The sequence below is a fragment of the Myxocyprinus asiaticus genome, chromosome 19 (assembly GCF_019703515.2).
Source record: "Myxocyprinus asiaticus isolate MX2 ecotype Aquarium Trade chromosome 19, UBuf_Myxa_2, whole genome shotgun sequence".
Lineage (NCBI taxonomy): Eukaryota > Metazoa > Chordata > Actinopteri > Cypriniformes > Catostomidae > Myxocyprinus > Myxocyprinus asiaticus.
Window position 1 is genome coordinate 3,110,440 of NC_059362.1, and position 22,179 is coordinate 3,132,618.

Genomic DNA, 22,179 nt, shown 5'->3' on the forward strand with positions numbered 1-22,179 from the left:
GTTCACGGTCTGAAGAGAAACTCCAAGAATGACTTTAGGAAGTTTGGTCCTCTGGCACAACCCTCCTCTCACGGACGCTGGGGCAGGGGGCGTCCCGAATCAGAATCCACTGCATTCCTTTGAAGGAAAATTTTGAACTCATACGTTATCATGTGTGAGTCAAAATAACTGGTGATGTATTTTCCAATTACAGTCCCATTGAATTTACAGTTACAGGTACAGTAATTTATGAAGGTAACAGAAAGGTTGAACTGTATTCTCGGGCTATATTTCATATGTTTGGTTAAGGCAAGGTATGTGTTTAAAATGTTGTAATTTTATATAACTTAAATTAGTAACTATTATTAATACGGTTACCATTGTGATAACTTACCTCAGATAGTGTGACAACATCCCCCTCTTTAGAGTTCAATGAACTGTATCTTTTCATCTGACCAATAATGGTTCAAATGTTCAGTAACATTTTTGTAGTAAAGACTTTAAGGTTTCTGTGAAGCAGAAGGCAGCAGAGTTTGAAAAGTCGTTGTTTGTGCAGGTGAGGAGATGTAGTTCGTCCGTTTTGTTAGGAAGAGAGCGGAGATTCGCAAGATGAATGCTTGGCAGCGTTGTTCGAAAGCCCCGCCGATGGAGCTTGACCAGCGCGCCTGCTCGTCTCCCTCGCCTGCATCTCATAGCACGTTTAAACAACACAGCCGCGCCTCAGACTAAAATGTCAAACAAAACGTCCGAATATTCAAAATCCGGGAAAAGACTGTCTGGTATAAGCTGTCGACTGTTCAGCAGTTCGTCTCTGGTAAAACTGACTGGAAAAAGATTACTAAACACAGGACAAACAAACAAAAACAACAAAACAATAAATAAATGCAGTTTTTACATATTAAAATGCTATTTTTGGATGTCAGTAGGTTTACTTTGCACATCTAAAAACTGTCATTCTTGAAATCAAAAATGACGTCACTACACATTCTTGATATCGAAAATGAAATTTCAACTAGTAAACACCATCATGTTTACCTGCATTTTCACTAGTGGAATTCCCCAATGATCTGTTGAAAAGACTGAATTGATATACCTCAGACAACTGCCATCACCATGATTGCATCTCTCAGCCATCAAGTCAAGTCATTTTTATTTGTATAGTGCCTTTCACAACACACATAATTTCAAAGCAGCTTTACAGAAAACCATGCATTAACAGAAAATGAAACTGTAATATCTATAATGTCTTAGAGTCATCATTGTGTAGTTTCATAAAATACGATTGTGAATTGTGTTTAAAAATAAGTAATTAAATAATTGTATTTAGAACCCCAGTGAGCAAGCCGTAGGCGACTGTGGCGAGGAACACAAAACTCCATAAGATGTTGGTTAATGGGGAAAAATAACCTAGAGAGAAACCAGAATCACTGTGGGGGCCAGTTCCCCTCTGACTAACATCATGAATATATGCTAATATTACTTATTGTATAGGTCAAGTCATGGTTTAAAATTATTAAACTAAGTAAGTGTTAAGGTTCAGTGTTTAAACAAAGATTTTATTTAAGATTAATAACTAATGTCTTTGAAGACCATCCTGGATTAACTGCAGAAGTTCGCATAGATGCATTGTCCTTGTTAGTTGGCTGATGAAGGGTTTTTTTTTTGGCAATTAATTGATAGTCCATGTATTCCATTTCAAGAGTGTAGTCCATCATTAGTCCGAGGTGATGCAGGCAAAGATCAGTTAGGTGCATCGCAGTTCAACCGGCCGGTAATTTCGGTGAGGTCTCTCCTAAGGCAATGGCATATGATGTATCCCATGTCTTATGGTTGGAGTTGGCATCTGTTCATCCTCTGAAGTCCATCGTAACAGACTGAAGTGATGTTTGGCTGGCACTGGCTGCTATTAGTCGTCATCACTCAGAGACACGTAGCAGTGGAGTCCAACACAAAGCAGGAATGGAGCTGGATCCAGCCGGTTCTGGTGACCTCAGGATAGGAGTTCTGAGGTTGAGACAGGGATACAAATAGAATAATATTAGCATATATGCCATTCAATTTATTGCAGAGTTATAGATCATGATCAAAATTGCTGGTTTCTGGTTCCGGCAGACCTAACTAAAGCAGCCTAATTGTGAGTTGAAGGATAAATTAGGTGTATACCTGGCTAAATAGGTGAGTCTTTAGTCTAAACTTAAACTGAGTGAGTGTGTCTGCATCTTGAACAGTGTTTGGGAGACTATTCCATAGTTTAGGAGCCAAATAGGAAAATGATCTACCTCCTTTTGTGGATTTTGGTATTCTAGGAACTATTAACAGGCCAGAATTTTGTGATCCTAATGAACGTGACGGAATATTGCGTGGCAGAAGGTCACTTAAGTACTGTGGAGCTAGACCATTCAAATCTTTGTACGTAGTTAACAGAATTTTAAAATTAATACAAAATTTAACAGGTAGCCAATGTAACGATGATAAAATGGGGCTAATATGATAATATTTCTTGGTTCTAGACAGCACTCTGGCTGCTGCATTTTGAACCAATTTAAGTTTATTTACTGAACTTGCTGGACATCCTCCCACTTTTTGTAATGCATTACAATAATCTAGTCTTGAGGTCATGAACGCATGAATTAGTTTTTCGGCATCAGCAACAGAGAGCATGTGTCGTAATTTAGCAATATTTCCTAGGTGGAAGAAAACTGTTCTACAAACATTGGTAATTTGATTTTCAAAAGACAGATTGGTATCAAATATAACACTTATGTTCGTCGCTGTTGAAGACGATGTAACAGTCCATACATCGAGAGTCAAATTATATTTTAGTGGCTTATTTTTAGAGGTTTTTGGTCCAATAATTAGTACCTCTGTTTTGTCAGAATTGAGTAGAAGGAAATTTCTGGCCATCCAATCTTTTATTTCATTAATACACTCTGCTAATTTGGAGAATTGTGAAATTTGTGAAATTGTGAAATATAAATTTGGGTATCGTCAGCGTAACAGTGGAAACTTATTCCACGGTTCCTGATAATATCTCCCAGGGGAAGCATACACAAGGAGAAAAGAAAAGGCCCTAAATCTGATCCCTGTGGCACTCTGTACTTCACTTTTGTTTGGTTTGACAATTGCTCATTTACATAGGTCAAAATGTACTCCTATGCAAAACGTGATTACAGATATCTATTATAAATTTCTTACTAGTTGAAATTCCAATTTCACCTATTAGCAATGTACTTCTTATAGTAAAAACGAAAATTTCTGCTATTAATACTTTGTTACTAGTGCAAATTTCCATTCCTGATATCAACAACTGAATTACAACTACAGTAAAAATGTTAATTTTATATCAGTAATGTGTTTTTCACTGTTGTAACTCATAAAGCCTTTTAAAGGTATGTTTAATTACTCTTTAATTTATTGATTTCTGAAATCCATTTCCAGATACCTGAAGTACTAAATCTAAAATGTTAAAGGAAAAGTTCACCCAAAAATGAAAGTTCTCTCATAATTCACTTACCCTGATGCTATCCCAGATGTTTCTGACTGTCTTTCTTCAGCAGAACATCAAATGAAGATTTTTAGAAGAAAACAGAGCTCTGTCAGGTCCTTATAATGGAAGTACACAGGTGGCAGCACTTTGATGGACCAAAAGCCATATTTAGGCAGCATAAAAGTAATCCACATGACAGTCAATCAATGAATGTCTTTGATTTGTTTATGTAGAAACAAGTTGTTAATTAAAATGTTTTTAACTTTAAATTGGTGCTTCCATCCAGGGCTCTGATGCGGTTTGAAATGGCTGAACTCTCGCATGACGTTCTGTTGTAAATAAGCGCTTCCGAATTTTCGCGTGAACTCGCAACGCACTTACGTCATGCTTCGCATCAGCTGCTGGCAGTAAGCGCTTTTAAGTTAATTTAAGTAAGTTGATAACATTTTAATTATTGACAAATTTTTACATAAACCTATCGATTTGCTTCAGAAGACAATCATTGATCGACTGGAGTCATGTGGATTACTTTTATGCTGCCTATATATGACTTTTGGACCGTCAAAGTGCTGGCACCCATATACTTCCATTATAAGGACCTGACAGAGAATCTTCTTCTAAAAATCTTCATCTGTGTTCTGCTGAATAAAGACAGCCATACACATCTGGGATGGCATCAGCGTAAGTGAATAATGAGAGGATTTTCATTTTTGGGTGAACTATTCCTTTAAGTAAAAATGAGCATTTTTATTAGTTGTCACAAAATTTTTATATTAGAAATGGATATTTTTACTAGTAACAATGTAATTATTGATACAAAATATTATCATTTTTAATAAGAAGTGCATATGTGCAATTGGAATTTCAACTAGTAAGAAATTAATTAAATTCTCTGTAATTGTGTTTTGAATAGGAGTGAATGACAGGTCATTGTGAAATCTTCTAGTGAAAATGCAGTTAAAGATAACATAAATTATGTTTATAACTAGTTGAAATTATATTTTTGATATCAAGAAATTTTTTTTTTACTACAGTGCACATGTATTTAATGATTTCAAGAATTTGCATTTTCACTAGTAGTAATTCTGTTGCCAGTATTAAGAATGAGCATTTTAACAAGTGAAAATTTAAATGTAGATATCTATAATCCATATCCTGCATGTGATTATACATTGAAATGGTTTTTGATATGACGCTAGAGGAGTTATGCGATACTCTTACTTGCATAGCACACACAGTTTGGGTAAAATAATCAGTTTTCTATTATTTTAAACTATTTTTTATTGACACTTTTCAGTGTTGAACGGATGGCTCTTGCCATCTTGGATTTATTTTTCCACCAAGCTAATCACAGTGCATTCTGGGATAACCCACAGTACACAGGGAAGGATACATTCAGTGCTGCCTTAGAATTTGGACAAAAAGATGTATCTTAAAAGGCAGCATAATTAAGGGACTGTACCTACCTTATGGAGCAGCCTTCGTGTGAAGAAGCAATGTCTTGAAATGCTTCTTCCGAAGGCAGCTCACTAGGTTTTGGAACAGACCCATTGACTTTCAAGAATAACCCTCAGAAATACTCACCCAAGTAAGAAAAGTGATAACCAAGCCCAGTCTCCCCTTTTCATGTTTTCACAAAGTTATGATATTAGTGATTGCTGAGATTCTCATGTTTTGATGATTCATGATAACTGTGTTAAATCAAAAAAACACATATCGTTGAAATTTTATTGTTGATGTATTTCTTTACTAGAAGTCTCGATAGGTTTCAGAGCTAAGAGCTGAATACTGTTGTTCTAGTGAGACATCCTCTGCACCCCCTAGTGTCAGACTCACAGATCTAGTGGGGACGGCTCGTCTGTATATTCACCAGAAGAAAACTGTCTTCTTTTTGACAAAACTGAGCAACACATTTTCCAAACAAACATCTATAGAAGAAAAAGTATATTGATTATAAAGTTACAGTTCATTGGCCTGTCAGTCCTCCACACTTTTGCTTTGCTGTTGCCCAATTTAAAATGGACGCACAGCCAATTTCTACTCACAGGTGTGATAGCCCGAATCTCCATTATGCATTGAGAGTGCTCAGATTGACACCTAGACAGTACGATGCTTTACTGATGGACTTCAGTTGCGTTTTAGAAGATCATGCCATTTTATATCAAGTAAAAGTGTGAAAGTCAAGCAGTTGCCTCTATATCTGTGCACTTTCTCCACATCCATTGACTGAGGCATGTCACATTTGCAGCTTTCCTGGGTGAAGACCCATGCAGAGGAGGTCTGGATGAAGCTCTTCCATGCAGGGGCTGAGGAGAACCAGGGTTTGGTTCTGAGGGACGAGCTGGGTCAGGTGTATGGAGAAGGCAGGTGTGACTCTCAGGTGTCCTGTCTAGAGAGTCCGGCCGTATTGCGCTCAGATGTTTCTTGTGAGGATGCCGCTTCCAGCACACAATCAAAAATCACAACTTGGGAGGCGGGTTGGAACATCACTAATGCCATACAGGTGAGCACACACACCTACATCACACATGTGCTTCATATTTGTATAAGCATATTTTGAAAATGTAGAGAAGGCAAAAATGCAATGCTAAGATTTTAAAAAAGTACAGGACAGTGCATTAACACAGTAATAAAAATGTGGACCCTTATGCCACACTTAAAACTGTCTTTGTTTTGTCGTTGCATTACAAAATATCAAACCACTTGCAATTTCATTTGAAGAAAGATGCAAACACACTTTTATATATATATATATATATATATATATATATATATATATATATATATATATATATATATATATATATTTTTTTTTTTTTTTTTTTTTTTTTTTTTTTTTCACAAACGGACTTCCACTAAAAATCACCTTGACACCAGTTGGTAAAAAGTCATTGCAAAAGTTGACTAAGTAAAGTGAAGTTAGTTGTGAGAAAAACTTGAAGACTTTCATATTTTATCTAAATCAATGACATTTAGAAATATTTAAGTGGGACTTAAGTGTCCAAATACTTTATGTATTGTATGTATAGTAAATGTACCATCTGAAAGCTTTTGTGGTCTACAGTTTTTTATGGTTACCTCATCATGCGGACATGACTTGTGTTTAACTATTCATTAAGTTAAAACTTGGGTAACACTTTACATTAATTTTCACTTTCTTAAGGGTTTATAAAGGGGATCAGTTAAGACTAAAAATTCTGCTACAAATCCATTATAAATCATTGATATGCAGTATGCATAACAATATTTGCAAATAGTAAACTTCTTTAAATCACATGTCATAAATGCTCAATAAACACACTTATTCATTCATATTTCAAATCAAACCATAAACTGCCATAATTTATTATTTGTCACAATGCAGCAAAATATTTTATTGGAAGATTTAAAGGAGATATTGTATTCATTACTGTAATGTCTTAAACCACTTGTGTCATCACCATTTTATGCATGTTATTATAACTACATAACTTAGTCATATTGCATTTATAAATGAATTATTAGTCATTAATGAACCACTTTATAAACAAAGCTAATGTAAAGTATTATCCTAACTTGTGATAACTTTAAGTTTACTGAAACATTGTTTGAAAATGCATTTGTGGAAAATTGTATTTGTGTAATACAGAGGTGGGACAATGTCATTGTTTTGCAAGTCACAAGTAAGTCTCAAGTCTTTGCATTCAAGTCTCAGGTCAAGTCCTATGTCAAGACAGGCAAGTCCAAGTCCTCAACATTAAGCATCAACAAGTTATTAGTGCTCTTTGCCCAGATTAGTGTCCGGGTATTAATTACTATTGTAATTACACCCTCCATAGTATTAGCATATTTTTTAGCACAATGTGTGGACTTTTCATATGACACCTTACCACCGTAGGCAAAATTTCTTTCTTAATGTTAAATTAACGATCTGGAACGATTTCGCCTTGACACCATCTGACCAGCTTAAATACGGGACAAATCGCATATTTTACAGGAAGGGTGGCAACCGTTGGTCCACAGTGCATCTTTTAGCTGGTTTCAGCAATGAGGCATGCAAAATAATGAGCTCTGTGGAATGAAGCAGCTAGCTAGCTAACCCAGCAAGTGCTATAAGTTAAATGCAACTGAACCATAACTGATGTGTAACAGTTAACAGTCTCAACTAACCTCTGTCTGTGGGTTTTCAGATGTCTCATAAAATTGGACGTTGTTGATAAAGCATCTGTTATTTTTAAACCACAGGTTTCACACGTTGCAATCCTTTTGTTGCCTTCGACATTGTATTCTTTATATTCAAATGAAATTACCTTTGGCATCATTTGGTGACATCCTTGAATGTGCAATCTTCAAACTTGGTCCTACTCTCGTGGAAGTTGATTGGTTGGTTCTCTGATTTGTTGAATGTGGAGAGTGGAAATGCAGATTTAAATATCAAAAGAATTGTATACTGGGGAAATGAATCGTTGATTCGCTGCACATTTTTAAATGTACCACTCTGATCTTTGGTTTTAGAAGGTATAAAGTCTTTCCAAGTCAGAGGGCTCGAGTCCAAGTCAAGTCGCAAGTCTTCTTTAAGTCTTGCACTCGACATAATCAAAGGATTCGAGTCACACATGTATCAAATCCAAGTCAAGCGACTCAAGTCCACAACCCTGGTGTAATATGTGGAGTGAAAACTGTTTAGTAAAATTAAGTTAAAGGATCAAATCCTTATTTAGAGGGGTCAGACCCAAGGGTGTAGATTTGGCTTGAACATTGGGGGTGTTACAGTGTGAAGAATTTACATGTTTCCATTGATTATGTTATAAATATTGGGGGGGTTGTACTTGCTTGTTTTGATTATTGGGGGGATCTACGCCCCTGGTCAGACCCCCTGTAATTTGCACTGTGCATGCATTTAAATTAAAACATTCAATAAAAGATCAATAGCCAATATTATTCAAATAGATATGCTTGTGTTTGTGTGTGTTTAAATTTCCCTTGTTTAGTTTATAGCTGCATAAATCCTTGTTTATATGAATGACACCCCATTACCTCATCTGTTCATTCCCATTTGAGGCTGACACTAATATTTAGAGCTGCGTTAATGATCACACAGCTCATTATCTCTTGTTTAATTCATCCTTCTGCTTTACTTTATAGTGCAATGTGTCTCTTTCTCTTCATCCATCTCAAGCACATCTGTCTCTGTTTCAAATCTTAGCGAGCTTGTTTCTCCATTGACAGACATTCAAAAGTAGTAATTTATTCAGACAAATCCATTAATACCTTAATCCTTTTTTTGTTTTGTTTTTTTGGAAGTAATATATAAATCACCAAAAAAAAAAAAAAAAAAAAACATTATATTAGATGTTTTGCCAGTAATTGATTTTCTGTGAAGTAAACTGCCTTTGACGTCACAGCCCAGGATAGTTGCTAGTGAAGGGTTTGATACAGCATGGTGTCATCAGCCAGACATCTTTGTCATTACGTTACTTTTTTGTGGCTTAAGAGTGATTAGCATTTGATTGGCTCAAAAACATGCCCATGAGCAAAGATGCTAGCAAGCAGGTTGTGTACTTCCAGGGCTCATGCTCCAGACAAGCAGCTGCTACTGAGATTAATGGTGATGCTAACAGATGCAGAACTCCAGATATTACAGAGTTTAACATTAAAGGTGCTGTAAGCAATAATTTCATGGAAAGGTATGCAGAAAATGTTCCTACTCCCTGAAAGATATTAATGAAATAAGTGTCATGAGATATCTCACTGGTCTTTGACAGCTCTAGACTCTGTAAACAGCAAACAAAAATGTGTCCATGGGCCGCGGTCTCTGACGCTTTCTTCCTGTCAATCATTTTGCACTTTCTCATAGTATTTTAGTTGCAGCAAATTACTGAGGCTTACTGCCATTTTTATGCCATGTTGCTCATAACAGTTGTCAGTTGAGGGAGCCATTTTACTACTGTTGTTTTTAACAACCGTTTCTTCATGATGTCGGTCTCAATTATTAAAATATTAAAATTAGCCGAGATTTAAATTAGAAGCCCAATTTGCATTCTTTCCAATACACTCAGTTGGCCTCTGTTTAACAGTCTGGCGTAAAAGCGTTTGGAGACCACAAGAGGGCAATATAACATTTACACACACACACACACACACACACACACACACACACACACACACACACAGGGTGAGCTGAAGCAGTACAAGTGATGGTAGTCCAAAGTTACTAAAGTTTTGGTACTTCTTCAAGAATTAACAAAGTGATGTTGATGAGTTTGCAGGTCAGTGAAACTGCGCAAATTGAACGATTAGAAATGGGGACATTTATTATGCAATTTCTCTGTATGTAGCCTTAAAAAGGACATACTTGTAACTGAAAATACATTGTGTAGGCTCTATGAATGAAACATATACACAATATATCATCCAGTGATGGCTAGATTAAATAATCTTTGTCCTTTGATAATGATTTGGGTCAAATTGAATGGAAAACTATGCGAGTTGCGCTCCGTGGCGCTGCAGAATTTTGATGCTGAGCGTTGACGGTGTGTTCATACCTTTGTAGAAAATAAATAAAGTTAATTTTTTAACTTTTTGTCTTCTATTCATATTTTATAGTGGCTCTCTTTGAAATTGCGGCCTGTCATGTGTTCAACAAAACCAATCTATGTTAAATACATTTTTATTGTTAGAACAGTGAAAAAGCTTTTGTGAACAGTGATCTGATGGCAATATAAGGTAAGTGGCAAAATACCAGTATCAGCCTATGGATTTTTGTCAAATTCGGTATTGGCCCAATTTTTATATATATATATCGTTGCATCTCTAGTTAAAGGATTTGTAAACTTCTGGTGTACTTTTGTGTATACACATTTTTATGACGAAATCTATGCCAAGTTTTATATACGAGGCCCCTGATCTTAGCTGGTTTGAGCTAAAAAGTGCCCAAACACCTCTAAAACCAGGCTGAGAGACCAGTTAAGACCAGCAAATCATCTCGTTTAAGCTTTTTTCTTCAGCAGGGCTTGGATCAAATCATCCATCAGTCTTTTTTTTTCTCCCCAATTTGGAATTGTCTTCGTGGTGGCGTAGTGACTCGCCTCAATCCGGGTGGCGGAGGACGAATCTCAGTTGCCTCCACATCTGAGACAGTGAATCTACGCATCTTATCATGTGGCTTGTTGAGCGCGTTACCATGGAGACATAGCGTGTGTGGTGGCTCACGCTATTCTTCACGCACAACTCACCACGCGCCCCACCGAGAGCGAAAACCGCATTATAGTGACCACGAGGAGGTTAACCCAACGTGACTCTACCCACCATAGCAACCGGGCCAATTGGTTGCTTAGGAAGCCTGACTGGAGTATCTCATCACGCCCTGGATTCAAACTTGCGACTCCAGGTGTGGTAGTCAGCGTCTTTTCTTGCTGAGCTACCCACATCCATCAGTCTTGAAGAGTGTGTCTTTTCTCTCTCTCTCTCTCTCTCTCTCTCTCTCTCTCTCTCTCTCTCTCTCTGCATTATATCTTTCTCTGCCTCTGAATGTAAAGCAATGCGGAAATGAAAGCGGTGCTGTATCTTTATTCACTGTCTAACACAAATCAATTTACCAACAATTACATTCAAAGATAAAAATATCTGTCACTGAGCGTCTCTTTAGAGCAGATTGTGACTTCATTAGTGGAGGGGTGTGTGAGAGGGTGTGATTCCATTACTCATATCTGCTGTATGGGTGTGAGTGTGTTTCATACAGCTGTGTGTGTGTGACATCTCTCCTAGTTGTCTTCATTTGAATGTGAGACTTGCACCAACACTGTCTGCATGTGCCTAAAGGAACAGAATATTGCTCAGAGGTTGTTCTTAAACAGCTCAGGAGACTTAATGGAAGTCTCAGTTATGGTTCATTATGTTGACTTGACAAACAGTGAAGTCATATGTGTTTGGAACAACAGGATAATTAGACATTGGGTGGGTGAAACTTTTTGTGATTTATCTTTGTGTATGTGTGTTTGTGCAGGGTATCTTTGTGCTGGGTCTGCCGTATGCCCTGCTGCAGAGTGGGTACATGGGTCTTTTGCTGCTTGTATTTGCAGCAGTTATCTGCAGCTACACGGGTAAGATCCTGGTGTCCTGTCTGTATGAGGAGGACGAGAGTGGGCATTCAGTCCGCGTGAGACACACCTACGAGGACATCGCGAACACCTGCTGCAGGCACATCTGCCCCTACATCGGAGGGAAGGTAGTGAATGCTGCACAGGTGGTGGAACTGGTGATGACCTGCATCCTTTACTTGGTCATCAGTAGCAACCTGATGTGTCACAGCCTTTTTTTCTTTTCTCTGACCCCTGCGACCTGCTCCACCATCACCTTTCTGACCCTTGTGCCCTGCATGGTGATCCGCGACCTGAGGGTGGTGTCACACCTGAGCCTCTTCTGCTCATTGGCTCAGTTCCTCATCACCTTCATTGTGATTGGCTACTGCCTCTGTCAGTCACCGCAGTGGGCACAAAGTAATGTTGGGTAAGTTGCTGCAAAAAAGTAATCTAATTACTGCTGTGAAATTGTACTTGTAATGAGAGCGGTGGTGGCGTAGTGGGCTATAGCGCAGAACTGGTAAGCAGAAGGTTGCCACAGCCACCACTATTGTGTCCTTGAGCAAGGCACTTAACTCCAGGTTGCTCTGGGGGGGGCACTGTAAGTCACTTCGGATAAAAGCATCTGCCAAATGCATAAATGTAATCAGATTACATTATTCATTACTACATGAAAAAGTTTACTTTTTTCTTTTAAGTTACTTTCTAAAACCCCTACTAACTTTTAGTTTCTATTCAATGAATTCAAAAGAATGGGTCAAATTCACTAACCATGTGTATGCATAAGCTTGTGCGTAAAATCTGCACCATCAGTACGTTCGCACCTTTTGTGAAATTTTTGTTAAATTTAAAGTAACAAAAATGATATGCGTTGCTCGAGCTGAAATAGGTTCTGCCCGTGCATGCTCAGTGATAGAGCGCACAGATGGCATACTCTAAAGCAATTGGATGTGCATGGATGCAGCTGGTGGAATGCTCCGATACGGCCTGGAAAAGGTTTGTCCAATGCACAACATTGCAATGGCATGGGAAGTTTCTTTACCTCACAGCATTGCTCAAAGTACACAATTCATGTCACAGTACGATGTCCTATCCACAAAACAATCAGGTGAAGCCGCGAAAGGGGAGAACAGAAACAGACCTTTTCCCCTTTGTCTACTTCCAAGCGAGCCTTCAGCTGATCAACGTCTACATCAGAACATATTATAAAATCATTATAAATTGTAATGCATATAAAAAATGCTTTTTTATAATGTGATATGTAAACAATAGGGCTGACATCTCAACGCATTCATTTAGTGTGCTTACTAATTTAAAAATGATGAGTAAAAATGTTTCGTGCAATTAATCATGCCCCCTGACCATGCATAAATTCCCTTATGTTTAATGATATGGAAATATATATATATCTATTTTGTTTTTTATTTTTTTACTTCTAAAGCCACTTGTTGTTTTGTAAAATCAATTATTTAATCGTCTGCCTCAATAATGTAATGTCTTTGAAATATCTGAATTAATCATTATTTTCATAATTTATATTATTTATTATTATTTTATTATATATATATATATATATATATATATATATATATATATATATATATATATATATATATATATATATTATTTTTTATTATTATATTTAATATATTATAATATAAATATCCAATTTAATAAAAAAAATGGGGGGGGGGGTCAACAAATATTGATATATGCAATCAATCTGATTAATTAATTGGCATGTCACATAAATAATTTGATTAAAATATGTAATTAGTTGACTGCTGTAGTAAATAATATTAGTTTAGAAAGATGTTTGACCCAAGTGATGTAATTGAAAGTCAGTAATCTGATTACAAAAATTAAAGATAATTAATGACATTAATAAGATTTAATGTAAGATTTAAGATAATCCATTAGACTACTATTTGAATACTATTAGACTACTATTTTGAACTATTTGACTGTAATGCACTGTATTTATATTACAGTAACAAATTACTTTGTAATAATGTTACATTGAACACCGGGCAATAGGGGGCTGAGTGCAGTCGCAGTGGACTTCGATGGATTCCAAGTTGCAGTGGGGGTGATCATCTTCAGCTACACTTCACAGATCTATCTACCCACTCTTGAGGAGAGCATGATGGACAGGCAGGATTTCTGCAGCATGATGGATTGGACTCACGCTCTGGCCTGTATACTGAAGACAGCCTTCTCTGTAGTGGCCTTTCTCACATGGGGAGAGGAAACAAAAGAGGTACACTTCACTTGTAAAACATGATCCAACATGATGTTTACAAATACATACAAATGGGGGGGAGGGGGGTGGTTATGCTTTACAACATAAATTGACACCAAAAAGTATTTGGACACAGCAGGACTTTGAATGTATATATATATATATATATATATATATATATATATAAGCAAAAAGAAAGCACAAACACACTGCTCAAGCAAAACATTTCACAAACATTTCTTTGGATTCTAATTTTAAAACAAATACATATATTTTTTAGAATGATGACAAAAAAGTCCATACATGTCCAAACATTCCATTTGCTTTGATATTTTGTTATCTTAAGTGTCCAAATACGTCTTGGGGCCAATGTAAACTCAGTCATTCTGATATGCAGGACAATAGCATGATCGTAAGTGTGATATTGCTTTTATACAACAGTTCAACAAACAAGTAAATAATATTAAATAACTCAAGTTTCAGACAAAATTGTCTAGTTAGTTTGTGCATTTCTTCTCCGCCAGTGAAAATAGTTCCAAAAGAAGCCAAAGCATGAAGCACAACTGCTCTCATACTCTGGTTTTAATCTTGCGGTATTTTTGTTGTAAACGAATCAGTGTTTTTGAACAAATCCTTTAAGTGGACAAATTGTTCCTGTTCAGTTCCTTTGTTTCGGTGGTGAACGACTCTCATATCAATTGAGTCAATAATTGACTTACTCTTAGCACAAAAGACGCTCATTTGTTGCCACCTACCGGAGTAAATATGCACTGAACGAATCAGTGAATGAAATCAAAATTTGTGTCTCTTTAAGAAGGTTGTGGCTAAGTCAGAAGCATCCTCTAGGCAGTAGTATACCGAGCATTCTCAACTTTAATTAAAGGATTAGTTCACCCAAAAATGAAAATTCAGTCATTGTTTACTCACCCCTGTGTTGTTAGAACCATATATGACTTTAAACTTTTTTTTAAAAATCATACAATGACAGTTAATGGTGATCACCTCTTCAAGCTTCAAAAGGGCACAAAAGTATAATTCAGTAGTCTAATAAATTATTCCACGAGACTCGTGATTGTTATGAAAGCATACAATAAGGTTTGGTGAGAAACAAACTGAAATCGAATGTATTATTTAGTGAAACTGTTCACTGACAATTGATCTCCTGTGCATGTTCATGATAGGACACAAGAGCAACAGTTCACGCAGCCCCCTCACGACATTGGAGCGTTCAAGCAGAAACTAATTTTGTTTATCTAAAAGCAGACCGCCACAGCAATAGTGACAACAGAACACAACACAGCTGCACACAAAACAGAGAACAGAACTTACTAAACATATCTGAAGAGTTTGTAGTCGAAGAATTGATGCATTTCTATGCCCAGCCTTATTTTTTGAATGGAGCACAGAAACCAAACAGAAACATAGAGGAGGATACAGGCAGCCACAGTCACACCGTGTCTTAACCTGACGACAAACGACATGCGATAAAAGGTTTTCTTATTTTTGTCCTAACCAGCAGTGACAAGCGACAGTACATTCTATCGATTGCTTGTTTTCAATTTTCAGCATCTATTTTCAGCATTGTGTGGGTAACTCCGTCTGTGAACTGGCACCAGAAAAATCAGGCTGGGCATAGAAATTAATCAATTCTTCGACTACAAACTCTTCAGACATGTTTAGTAAGTTCTGTTCTCTGATTTGTGTGCAGCTGTGTTGTGTTCTGTTGTCACTGTCGCTGTGGAGGACCTGTTTTTAGATAAACGAGTTTCTGCTTGAACGCTCCAATGTCGTGAGGGGGCTGCGTGAGCTGTTGCTCTCGTGTCCTATCATGAACGTGCACAGGAGATCAACGGTCAATGAACATTTTCACTAAATAATACATTAGATTTCAGTTTGTTTCTCACCAGACCTCATCGTATGCTTTCATAACAATCATGAGTCTCATTGAATAATTTATTAGACTTCTGAATTATTCTTTTGTGTTCTTTTGAAGCTTGAAGAGGTGGTCACCATAAACTCATTGTATGTCATCACTGAGCACAACACTGCTTTCACAATTTCTCCCTTTGTGTTAAGAAAAAGAAATATAGGGTCATATATGGTTCTAACAACAGAGGAGTGTGTAAACAATGACTGAATTTAAATTTTTGGGTGAACTATCCTTTTAACTTCAAATAAACAAGATGAGCGTTGTAGGGTATACAGGGGAAAACGGAAACAGAACGTATCATGGTTGCTATGCCAGCTCAGCTAGCTCTCAACCAGCACGAACACTCTGAATGAGAAGGGAATTTCTGAGGTAAACTTAGGAGAGAAAAAAACTGGATTTTGTGTCTGTACTTTTATTTTACTTTGTGATATTGTTTTACATCATATATTATAATTATTGTTATTTTACATATAAAATATTTTACACCTGTCTACTGAGGCACTTCCACTTGGGAGTTAACATTACATACATTTGAACATCACCATCTTTGGAAAAATCAGCACGATTTATTCAGAGAAATGATGTTTGTTCATGGTGGGTTATATGTACCGATGAAGTATAGACCTTACGCATCCACCAAAATTCCTGTGAAAGAAGGTTGCATTCAAAGACTGTATTTGGGGTGTCCTACTTGCTTTTCTAAAATGAAGTGGAGCACGCAATTTCCTGAATGATGCATCCCAGTGATGTTGGACTGTATACCAGTACTTTTGGAATGCCTCTTGTCCAATCAGATTCAATGACTTGAACCAATTGTTGTATAAAATAGATCTAAATATAGGCTACATTTACCGCTGTTACAAACCAAAGCAATAAGCAATTCAAGGCTATGCATTACAATGATTTCGCCACAGAATTCTGATGAAAATTTCTAGAAAATTGATGTCCAGTGCAGTCATAGATGAACATGTTATCCTAGTACAATTTTGTTTTGTATAAAGGGGACTTTGAATACAGTCAATTTTATCATTCCTCTCAGGTGATAACAGATAACCTGCCCACTGCTTTACGTATGGTGGTGAATCTGTGTCTGCTGGCGAAGGCTATGCTCTCGTACCCGCTGCCGTTCTACGCCGCAGCAGAGATACTGCAGACTGGCGTCCTGAAGCTTGAGTCATCTGCAGGACGGCAGACACTGCTCGTGCGTGGGTCTCTCCTTATCCTCACCCTCATCATGGCGCTGTACGTGCCTCGTTTTTCCCTCCTCATGGGCCTGACGGGCAGTGTGACCGGAGCGGTCATGTCACTTGTGCTGCCAGCCCTCTTCCACCTGCAACTCAAATGGACTCAGTTGGACATAAGCCGGAAACTTCTGGACCTGTTCATATTATTTCTTGGGTGTTTTTGCAGCATCTCAGGAGTTATATGTTCCATTAAAGGAATTATAAAAGCATTTGAGAAAGACAGATAGATCTGTCTGTCTGTCTGTAACTGTGGCCTGATGTTTTGTTGTTAATAAAGTTAAATAGAGTTGTATCTGGAGGTTAATGATTCTGCTTTGCTTCCTTTCTCAAATCAGACTGTGAAATGTTATCTTGCTTTGAGTGTTGTTGTCATAATTCACAATGTTCTTTGCTCAGGCACTTACCAGCCTAATCATGCATTAACAGCACACAATATCCTGTTCTACAGTGTTATTATTCCCTCATCCTCTCTATTTGTAGCACAGTAAATAACTTTTGACAGTCAGTTAACAATGGAAAACAAAAAATCATAAACATACTGCTATCAACTAATAGGCAATGAAATGATAAGCTTACAGTAGTTTTCATAACTGACTCTGTTTGTCTGGCGGTTTCTCTCTCTACATGATTAACATGATGAAAATACCATTAAGGGATCTGATTTTGATTTACAATTTACTATTATATATATATATAGAGAGAGAGAGAGAGAGAGAGAGAGAGTGCTGTCAATCAAATGAATTACATCCTATGCCATTTAATTACTCAAATTAATTGCAATTAATCTCAATAATATAATATTTGTTGATATCAATAATATTTTTCGAGAAAGGCCCCCAAATGAAAATAATTCATTATATAATGAAGTAATAGTTATATTTAAATAATTGTAAACATAATATAATAATTCAGAAAATAAAACAATACATTTTTTTTTTTCTGAATTCCATATCAACAGTTTATTTCAATTTGATCTTTAAAATAGGGTTAAAATAAATTAATAAATTCAAACTTTAATCAAATGAAAATAGAACAATTCTTTTTCTGCACGATATTGAATTATTTTTATCAAATGAAGTGATTTTATACAGAACCTCACAGCACAATCCAAAATACAACATTGGAGTTATTTTTGTCAAATAAAGTTCTGCACAACGGAGCATCACAGATATGAAATATTGCTTAAATATAAGATAATTATTATTTATTTATAATTATTATTAGTAGTAATACAGTTAATATAACATAACTATAAACAGTAGTAATATACAGTATTTCTGTCATACTTTTTTTACAACTAAATTGAGCTTTTATTTTGGTGGAAGCTTTTATTTTGAAGCCCTTTCAGTTTCTGTGTGTTTCTGATGTTAGCTTCACACTTCAGGAAAAGCAGGTTTGCTACGTGACCCAATGTGATTATTAAACCGCAAAAGGCTGCTATTCAATTAAATTAATATGTAGACTGTATGTGCCTCGTATTGGTTTTTGGTATCGGAGGAGTTTTACAAGTATGAGTACCAGTATTGGTATCGGGACATCCCTAGTTGCGTTGCATCATAAACACAGTGTTTTTAGGATGCTGTGTCAAGTTAAATGTAGTTTGAAACTTAGAAAAGTCTCGAGACTCCTGCATTGGGTGTTTGAATGCAAGAATGCATCCTCATCTTGTGTGTCTGCTGTCAGTAAGTGTGTTTGTTGTCTGTATGGCTGCAGTTGTGCTTATTGCCCCCTGCTGACTGGGACTCGCACAAACATGAAGTTGCTACATCAAGCTTGAATTGCGCCTATGGTAGAAAAATTCCCATGGTCCAGGGATTTGATTAACTGCGTAATTTTTAAAAAAAATATAATTAATCGCACTGAATTAATATGTTAAATTGACAGACCTAATATACAATTTTGAGCCGCTAATCCCTTACTCCTAACCCTAACCATTTCTCAACAATATAAAAAAGTAAAGGCAGATAAATATAATCAATGTAATTAATTCCGAAAAATGGCAAAAAGCAGTACAAAAGTAGTACAAATGACAGCATGCTGCATTTAAAGTTCTCTCTGATGGCATGCAAGAGATTTGTGTGAGGGAATTTAAGTAGTTACTCACTGAAAATCTTTTCCTCATCCATTCTGTGAAAGTGCTGTCATATCTCATTCAAACAAATACATCACAAAGAATATGGTATGCTGTATTCGGTCACGAGACACAAGAGAGCCAATGAGCATTTGTCATCACTGATGTAAAAACTGTCATAACACTTCATGAGGCAGCAATTCTTGAGTGTTTTACGGCAGTTGGAGACGAAGACCATTAAATAAAAAATTGAATGTGGGTCTGTTCCTCACACAGATCTATCATATGGCTTCTGAAGACTTTAATTATAGTAGTGGTTGACCGATATATCGCCGAGGATGATAAATCGGCAGATATTCTGCATTTTTTAATTATCGGCACAGGCGGATAAATTTTCCCATTTGGCCAATTTGTTTCTTAAGGACGCGAGGGCACCGAGAATCACCTCCTTGCACGTGAAGCATCTGAGACATGTAAATGAGCAATCACAGTCCGTTTTGTTGTTACGTGCCATGGTGCTACTAAAATAATAGACTGGTGCAACAGTCTCATTTAAATGGTCCGAATATCAGAGCCGTGACACACAAGTATGAGCTCATAATGTTAAAGTGCTCGCCTGATTCATTCTCCCTCTCTCTCTCCTCAACGGTTCCCTGTAACTTTTAACTTTCTTGTCTAATGATAAAAAGGCAAATATCTATAAATCTAATATCATATACCGTCTGCAAATATGCGCATATCTCGTTTAAACAGATATAATAACCCAGCCTCACACAACTTCAGCAGATCCAGCGTCCTGTGGAGCGCTCATTTATTTACCCCTAAAGCACGTATTCTATCAGCCTCTTTTCAACAGTTCCCTGTCACTTTTAACTAAAAAGGCAAATATCATACTTCTATTATATACTGTATGCAAATATGCAGATATCTCGTTCAAACAGATGTAATTCATGAACCTCACGAAAATCCAGCCTTTTCTTACCATCGGGAGCTCATCTAATATCTTCCTCTGAAGCACGTATTCAATCAGCCAGAATCAAAAACTTCAGGATCAGGATCAAAAGTTCCTCTGATTCATAAATCATGACGGTCTAACCTGTGACAATCCAAGCAGGCGATCCAGGCCATTTAAACTGTCAGGAGTGTACTGCTCGCGCTGGATTCGCACAAGCGCGTGAGTGCAACTTCAAAGTAAAAGCGTCTTATTCACTATGCACTGTATGTACAATTGGTTTGATTTGGTATTTTTTTTAGAAAATGCGATTGTTAATGCACACATGCCATACATGGTTGCTGGACTACTGTGTGTACTGTTATTTCCTTCTTCCTAATATATTAACAATTTCTGTGCAAATGTGCAAATAAATTACTAAAATTTGATGACTAAACAGAAATCTGAAGAAACTGCTATCTACCATTTAAAATACAATATTATTTTTATTTATTTAAAGTTTTGAGTGATATTGAGGAAATGTAGTGCTAAATAAGAGTTTATTAATTTTTTTGCAATTTTGTGTTTATGTTATTTACTGTATTAAATTGTGTGACATATCAGCATTGTATCGGCCACCCTGCTTTCTGGATATCGGCATCAGCCATTACAAAACCCATATTGGTTGACAACTAGATTATAGCACACAAATTTTATAGTGGTATATATGTGCTTTCACACAGAAGTGCAAGAAGAAGACAACATACAGTAAATGCCGGTGAACAACTTGAGACAAAGGTGGAAATAACAGTGGATGTGCACATCAAGAGTGTGTGTGTGAGGAGGTCAGGAGATTCCTCCATTTGTATAACTCGAGTCTGAAAGACTATAAAGGGGTCATGACATGTTCTTTTATAATGTTCTTTGAGGTTCACTTATAATATTAGCAAAGTATTTTTCACAAAAAACAGTTATATATTTGTAAAATCAGAATCAGAATCAGAATGAGCTTTATTGCCAAGTATGCTCACACATACAAGGAATTTGTCTTGGTAACAGGAGCTTCCAGTGTACAACAATACAAAAATAATACAAAAACAGCAGCAAGATATAGATAATTATAAAAAATAAAAAAATAATTATACACATATGTACAGACACACACATACACACATACATACACATGGGTAGTGCAAATCTAATACAATATGTTATGTACAGTGTAAATACAAATCTGTTATGTACAGTGCAAATGTTTTTTTTTTTTTTTTGTTTTTTTTTATCATGATCATTTCCCACCCTCATTCTGACCCTCTGTCAGAAATGCTTGGTTTTGGTGCTGCTTCTCCTTTAAGACTTGACAGTACACGCCCACTGTTCTCATTGGCTCTCTGCTTTTGACTGACCTGCTCTCTCTACTTGCCATCTCACTTCTCACTGCTACTGGGCGGGCTATGGAAGTGATGAGGTAAATTTGGCATTGATGTGTTGTTGTGGAGGCGGTCAGATGCAAATGTCAACAACAGTGTGACATCACAATGTGGAGGAAGTAGAGAATGAGTCGTTTTGGCAGCTTGGTTTCAACAAATGCTCTTTTTGCAGTGAGGAGGAAGTTTTGAGTTCTGAAACTTGCAGTATGTTTTTAGAATGTACAGTAGAATGATCCCTTATATGTCAAAAGATCAAGGAAATTTGATTCCTCATGTCATGACCCCTTTAACCATTGTGCTGTCTTTGTTTTGTGCTAACACATATTGTGTTCCTGATCAAAAATGACTGTCCCACTAAGATTGTTTATAAAGCTCTCATATTGCATTCACTGATCAGCCACAACATTAAAATTACCTGCCTATTATTGTGTAGGTCCCACTCGTGCCGCCAAAACAGCACCAACCCTCAATTCAGAATAGCATTCTGAGATGCTATTCTTCTCACCACAATTGTATAGAACAGATATCTGAGTTACCGTAGACTTTGTCAGTTCGAAGATCAGCAGTTACAGAAATACTCAAATCAGCCCGTCTGGCACCAACAATCATCCATGCGATTATCTAATCAGCCAGTCGTGTGGAAGCAGTGCAGTGCATACAATCTGCAGATACGGGTCAGGAGCTTCAGTTAATGTTCACATTAACCATCAGAATGGGGAAAAAATTTGATCTCAGTGATTTGGACCGTGGCATGATTGTTGGTGCCAGACAGGCTGGTTTGAGTATTTCTGTAACTGCTGATCAC

General features: G+C 36.8%; 1 protein-coding gene across 1 annotated transcript; it reads left to right on the top strand.

Annotated features, from left to right (window-relative positions):
- The first annotated feature begins 5,699 nt into the window (after positions 1-5,699).
- Positions 5,700-17,169, top strand: si:dkey-126h10.1 (vesicular inhibitory amino acid transporter). Its single transcript, XM_051645732.1, has 4 exons — positions 5,700-5,969; positions 11,451-11,953; positions 13,564-13,786; positions 16,738-17,169. The coding sequence occupies exons 1-4, from the start codon at positions 5,700-5,702 to the stop codon at positions 17,167-17,169; spliced, it is 1,428 nt and encodes a 475-aa protein (XP_051501692.1).
- Positions 17,170-22,179: the final 5,010 nt, after the last annotated feature.